This window comes from Mus musculus, chromosome 11 (genome assembly GCF_000001635.26).
Source record: "Mus musculus strain C57BL/6J chromosome 11, GRCm38.p6 C57BL/6J".
Lineage (NCBI taxonomy): Eukaryota > Metazoa > Chordata > Mammalia > Rodentia > Muridae > Mus > Mus musculus.
Window position 1 is genome coordinate 49,470,054 of NC_000077.6, and position 7,182 is coordinate 49,477,235.

At 39.8% G+C, this 7,182-nt stretch overlaps 1 protein-coding gene across 1 annotated transcript; it reads left to right on the forward strand.

Annotated features, from left to right (window-relative positions):
- On the forward strand, nt 1-1,128 carry Olfr1386 (olfactory receptor 1386). The gene has a single exon (NM_001011741.2). The coding sequence runs from the start codon at nt 100-102 to the stop codon at nt 1,027-1,029; it is 930 nt and encodes a 309-aa protein (NP_001011741.1). The 5' UTR covers nt 1-99; the 3' UTR covers nt 1,030-1,128.
- Nucleotides 1,129-7,182: the final 6,054 nt, after the last annotated feature.

The window sequence follows — 7,182 nt, forward strand, 5'->3', positions numbered from 1 at the left end:
TGGAAATCAAAGGGCCTGGTTCAGGAAATGCTGTTTAGATTCGTGATCTTTATAGTGGGAACTAAGTTATCCCCCTGTTGTTTGTGCACATAAAAGATTATGGATAGTTTCAATGCCACGTTAGAAGAGAGATTCTTTTTGGTGGGCTTTTCAGATTGGCCTCAGCTGGAACTCATCCTTTTTGTTTTTATTTCAATTGTCTACTCCCTAACTATCTTTGGCAACACTACCATCATTGCTCTCTCCCGAATAGACCTTCGACTGCACACCCCCATGTACTTCTTCCTCTCAAATCTCTCCTTTCTGGACCTCTGCTTCACCACCAGCACCGTGCCCCAGCTCCTCATCAACCTCTATGGACAAGACAGGACCATCAGCTATGGAGGGTGTGTGGCCCAGCTGTTCATATATCTTGCTCTGGGATCCACTGAGTGTGTGCTCCTGGTAGTGATGGCTTTTGACCGCTATGCTGCTGTGTGTCGTCCACTGCACTACACAACCATCATGCACCCCCTTCTCTGTCAGGCATTGGCTCTTGCTTCATGGGTAGGAGGATTCTTGAACTCTCTGATTCAAACAGGCCTCATGATGACCATGCCACTCTGTGGACATCGACTGAATCACTTCTTCTGTGAGATGCCTGTCTTCCTCAAGTTGGCCTGCCAGGACACAGGAGGAACAGAGGCCAAGATGTTTGTGGCCAGAGCCATAATCTTGGTCTTCCCTGCAACATTAATTCTTGGCTCCTATGGACACATTGCTAAAGCAGTACTAAAGGTCAAGTCAACAGCTGGACGCAGAAAAGCTTTTGGGACATGTGGGTCCCACCTCCTGGTGGTTTCCCTGTTTTATGGCTCAGCCATTTACACATACTTGCAACCCAAGAGCAGTTATTCTGAAAGCAAGGGGAAGTTTGTGGCCCTTTTTTATACTATTGTCACCCCCATGCTCAACCCTCTGATCTATACCCTGAGGAACAAGGATGTGAAGGGGGCTCTGTGGAAGGTGCTAGGGAGAGGCACAGACTAAGAGTACTAGGGAAGAAAAAAACAGGACCACTACAAGTTTCTGTAATAGCATTTATGTCCTAAAGTCTACCCTGTTCTACCGACCAAGAAATAGCCTGCAGCAACTCTCAGAATTTTGTTGCTTTCCTCTTTGGGAGCTGGAAGTCAAGATCTTTTTAACTTCTTTCTCTGTTAATGTCTACGGCCCTTACAAGATTGAATAAAAGTCGACTTATCTCAAACATTGCACAAAAATGCTTGAGAAAATGGTGTATTCTCATCACATGTAGAGAATAGCACAGATGTGCGGGAATTTCTGAATGTGAGTACAGAGTACATTGAATATGACACCACTTTTCAAAAGCCAGTGATTCCCAAATGTATGTCATGTAGATGGCACTTTGCCCAAAAGCACAGAACAATGATCACTGCAATGTTTCCTAGTTAGCTCAGCATCCTCTCATACCTCAGGGTTTAGGTTCTCAGGTTGCCTCTGCATTTCTAGTCTTTTAGTGCCTGTTACTGCAGCAATAAAAGGGGATTGTGACAGGAAGTATGTCATCAAACATGTAAACTTTTCAATATTATTTCATTAAGCTTTAAAAAAAATTACAAAAATCTGTAAAGCATCACCAAATAAAAGCATTGAAATCTACTCAAGATTGTTTGTTTGCTACCATGGTGAAGATAACTTCCATTGAAGAGAAAAGAGAATAGAAATGATCAGAAAAACAATAAACATTGAGAAAGTTTCACAATAAAATAGAAAGGGTAGAGTAACATGGTTTAAAAGAATGAGGGAGTAACAGCAGAGATGAGATAGTGAAGAGATGTGGAGTTGGGCAGGCTTCAGATTCTACCACACCTGTTTCTTTTCATGGGAGTAAAAGTATAGCTATCCTTGTAAATAGCTTTAAAGTTTCAGTATCTTTCATCCTGGGTAAAAATCTTAATTCTAGTACCAATTGCTACTTACATAGTCTTTGAAATAATTTTATACATATAAATGTGAGAGTTAAGAACACTCTCTAGTAATCAATGATTAAACAAAACTTTAAGGTTTTTTTTTTTTAAATAACTTCTCCATGTTTATGTGACATGTACCTGGGACAGTTTTTGAACCCTAATCCAATCCATATAATTGCACTTTATGATTCTCTTTTTCTGAGAAAGGATACCCTTTCCATCCCAGTTTTCCCCAAGTCCTGGGTATTGAAGCTAGTGAATCACCATGCTGGGAAGTCACCGTGTCACTGAGCTGTATTTCCAGCCAGCCTCGAGAGTCAAAGCTTAATCATAGAGGAGTGAGCTTGGAAAGGAATATAGTTGGAAGGGAAGCTAAACGTGAGCTGAAAGCATATCACAACTTCTCCTTGCTCTACTCTGCCCAGGCTGCTGCGTTCTCCTGTATTATAAACATTCTGCCACCAGTATGAATGTTTTTGTACTTCACATGAAGTGAATGTATGTTCCCATTTCTTGAATCTTTTGTACCAAAAGTTCTATGCTGAAGAATGTACATTGTCACAATTAGTTCCTCAACATTTTAAATGGATATATTTCCTCTCCCAACCTCATTAGTTTCACTGACTAAGGTACTGAAGCTTAAGCAGTTTTGTCATGGCTTACTTTCAGTTAATGAAGCATTAATGCCCTACACATTTATTTGGCATGCAGTAAAAAAGAAAAATACATATGATCACTTGAAAGTAGAAAAACCCAATATAAAACAGTTGGTACAAGATTCCCCACCCAGCCAGAGACCCATGTGCCTTCTTGTTTCCACCTCTGCCAGGGCAGAGCCTAGGCTCTGGATCCATACCCACACAGCCCACAGTCCAGTTGCAGTAAACTCCCCAGGTATTCTGACACATCCAGGATCATAGGCTCACAGACTCACAGGCTCACAGGCTCACAGGAAGAACAGGTTCCAGTCAGAGACAGGGAGGCCAGATAACACCAGAAATAGCCAGATTATGAAAGGCTAGCATAATATCATTAGTAACAGAACCCGATTATAATTGGAAGCATCAGAACCCAGTTCTCCCACCACAGCATGTCCTGGATAGCCCAACACACCTATAAAGCAAGATTCAGATCTAAATCCTCATTTAATGGAGATGATAGAGAACTTTAAGAAATATTTTTTTTTTAAAAATCCCTTAAAGAAATACAGGCAAACACAAGCAAACAAGTAGAAGCCCTTAAGGAGGAAATACATAAATCCCTTAAAGAAATACAGAAGAACACAATCAAACAGGTGAAGGAATTAAACAAAACCATCCAGGATCTAAAAATAGAAATAGAAACATTAAAGAAAACACAAAGAGAGACAGCCATGGAGCTGGAAAACCTAGGAAAGAGAACAGGAGTCACAGATGCAAGCCTCACCAACAGAATATAATAGATAGAAGAGAAGACATCACAGAAGGCATCAAAACAAAGGTCAAGAAAAATACAAAAATCAAAAAGCTTCTATCACGCTGGCCAGAGGATAGGGATCTGCCCAGCGGGTGCGGGAGCGCTTTGCCTGAGCATCAGCAGCAGACATCTTGGTTCCGGGAACCTGCAGAGTGTTTCCTGCACAGGCAGCTAGCCACTTTTCTGGCCAGAGGATAGGGATCTGCCCGGCAGGCGCGGGAGCACTTTGCCTGAGCATCGGCAGCAGACATCTTGGTTCTGGGACCCCGCCGAGTGTATCCTGCACAGCTCCAGAGAATACCGGATGGAGAAAGGCAAACGTAAGAATCCTACTAACAGAAATCAAGACCATTCACCATCATCAGAACGCAGCACTCCCAACCCACCTGGGCACCCCAACACAAGCGAAAAGCTAGACCCAGATTTAAAAGCATATCTCATGATGATGGTAGAGGACATCAAGAAGGACTTTAATAACTCACTTAAAGAAATACAGGAGAACACTGCTAAAGAGTTACAAGTCCTTAAAGAGAAACAGGAAAACACAACCAAACAGGTAGAAGTCCTTAAAGAAAAACAAGAAAACACATCCAAACAGGTGATGGAAATAAACAAAACCTTACTAGACCTAAAAAAGGAAGTAGACACAATAAAGAAAACCCAAAGTGAGGCAACGATGGAGATAGAAAACATAGGAAAGAAATCTGGAACCATAGATGCGAGCATCAGCAACAGAATACAAGAGATAGAAGAGAGAATCTCAGGTGCAGAAGATTCCATAGAGAACATCGGCACAACAATCAAAGAAAATGGAAAATGCAAAAAGATCCTAACTCAAAACATCCAGGAAATACAGGACACAATGAGAAGACCAAACCTACAGATAATAGGAGTGGATGAGAATGAAGATTTTCAACTCAAAGGGCCGGCAAATATCTTCAACAAAATTATAGAAGAAAACTTCCCAAACCTAAAGAAAGAAATGCCCATGAACATACAGGAAGCCTACAGAACTCCAAATAGACTGGACCAGAAAAGAAATTCCTCCCTACACATAATAATCAGAACAACAAATGCACTAAATAAAGATAGAATATTAAAAGCAGTAAGGGAGAAAGGTAAATTTACATATAAAGGCAGGCCTATCAGAATTACACCAGACTATTCACCAGAGACTATGAAAGCCAGAAGAGCCTGGACAGATGTTATACAGAAACTAAAAGAACACAAATGTCAGCCCAGGCTACTAGACCCGGCCAAACTCTCAATTACCATAGATGGAGAAATCAAAGTATTCCACGACAAAACCAAATTCACACATTATCTTTCCACGAATCCAGCTCTTCAAAGGATAATAACAGAAAAAAAAAAAAACAATACATGGACGGAAATCAAGCCCTAGAAAAGGCAAGAAAGTAATCCCTCAACAAAGCAAAAAGAAGACAGCCACAAGAACAGAATGCCAACTGTAACAACAAAAATAAAAGCAAGCAACAATTACTTTTCCTTAATATCTCTTAATATCAATGGACTCAATTCCCTAATAAAAAGACATAGACTAACAGACTGGCTACACAAATAGGACCCAACAGTCTGCTACTTACAGGAAACCCATCTCAGGGAAAAAGACAGACACTACCTCAGAGTGAAAGGCTGGAAAACAATTTTCCAAGCAAATGATCTGAAGAAACAAGCTGGAGTAGCCATTTTAATATGGGATAAAATCGACTTCCAACCCAAAGTTATCAAAAAATATAAGGAGGGACACTTCATACTCATCAAAGGTAAAATCCTCCAAGAGGAACTCTCAATTCTGAATATCTATGCTCCAAAAGCAAGGGCAGCCACATTCATTAAAGACACTTTAGTAAAGCTCAAAGCACACATTGCACCTCACACAATAATAGTGGGAGACTTCAACACACCACTTTCATCAATGGACAGATTGTGGAAACAGAAACTAAACAGGACACAGTGAAATTAACAGACGTTATGAAACAAATGGACTTAACAGATATCTACAGAACATTTTATCCTAAAACAAAAGGATATACCTTCTTCTCAGCACCTCACAGGACCTTCTCCAAAACTGACCATATAATTGGTCACAAAACAGGCCTCAACAGATACAAAAATATTGAAATTGTCCCATGCATCCTATCAGACCACCATGAACTAAGGCTGATCTTCAATAACAACATAAATAATGGAAAGCCAACATTCACGTGGAAACTGAACAACACTCTTCTCAATGATACCTTGGTCAAGGAAGGAATAAAGAAAGAAATTATAGACCTTTTAGAGTTTAATGAAAATGAAGCCACAACATAACCAAACCTATGGGACACAATGAAAGCATTTCTAAGAAGGAAACTCATAGCTTGGAGTGCCTCCAAAAAGAAACTGGAAAGAACACATACTAGCAGCTTGAAAACACAGCTAAAAGCTCTAGAAAAAAAGAAAAAAAAATTCACCAAGACAGCAGGAAATAATCAAACTCAGGGGTGAAATCAACCAAGTGGAAACAAGAAGAACTATTCAAAGAATTAACCAAACGAGGAGTTGGTTCTTTGAGAAAATCAACAAGATAGATAAACCCTTAGCTAGACTCACTAAAGGGCACAGGGACAACATTCGAATTAACAAAATCAGAAATGAAAAGGGAGACATAACAACAGATCCTGAAGAAATCCAAAACACCATCAGGTCCTTCTACAAAAGGCTATACTCAACAAAACTGGAAAACCTGGATGAAATGGACAAATTTCTAGACAGATACCAGGTATCAAAGTTAAATCAGGATCAAATTAACGATCTAAACAGTCCAATATCCCCTAAAGAAATAGAAGCAGTCATTAATAGTCTCCCAGCCAAAAAAAGCCCAGGACCAGATGAGTTTAGTGCAGAGTTCTACCAGACCTTCAAAGAAGATCTAATTCCAGTTCTGCACAACCTATTCCACAAAATAGAAGTAGAAGGAACTCTACCCAACTCATTCTATGATCCCACAATTACTCTGATACCTAAACCACAGAAAGATCCAACAAAGATAGAGAACTTCAGACAAATTTCCCTTATGAATATAGATGCAAAAATACTCAGTAAAAATTCTCGCTAACCAATTCCAAGAACACATCAAAACAATCATCCATCCTGACCAAGTAGGTTTTATTCCAGGAACACAGGGATGGTTTAATATACAGAAATCCATCAACGTAATCCATTATATAAACAAACTCAAAGACAAAAACCACATGATTATCTCGTTAGATGCGGAAAAAGCATTTGACAAGATCCAACACCCATTCATGATAAAAGTCTTGGAAAGATCAGGAATTCAAGGCCCATACCTAAACATGATAAAAGCAATCTACAGCAAACCAGTAGCCAACAGCAAAGTAAATGGTGAGACGCTGGAAGCAATCCCACTAAAATCAGGGACTAGACAAGGCTGTCCACTCTCTCCCTACCTATTCAACATTGTACTTGAAGTCCTAGCCAGAGCAATTCGACAACAAAAGGAGATCAAGGGGATACAAATTGGAAAAGAGGAAGTCAAAATATCACTTTTTGCAAATGATATGATAGTGACCCTAAAAATTCCACCAAAGAACTCCTAAAACTGATAAACTTCTTCGGTGAGGTAGCAGGATATAAAATTAACTCAAACAAGTCAATGGCCTTTCTCTACACAAAGAATAAACAGGCTGAGAAAGAAATTAGGGAAACAACACCCTTCTCAATAGTCACAAAT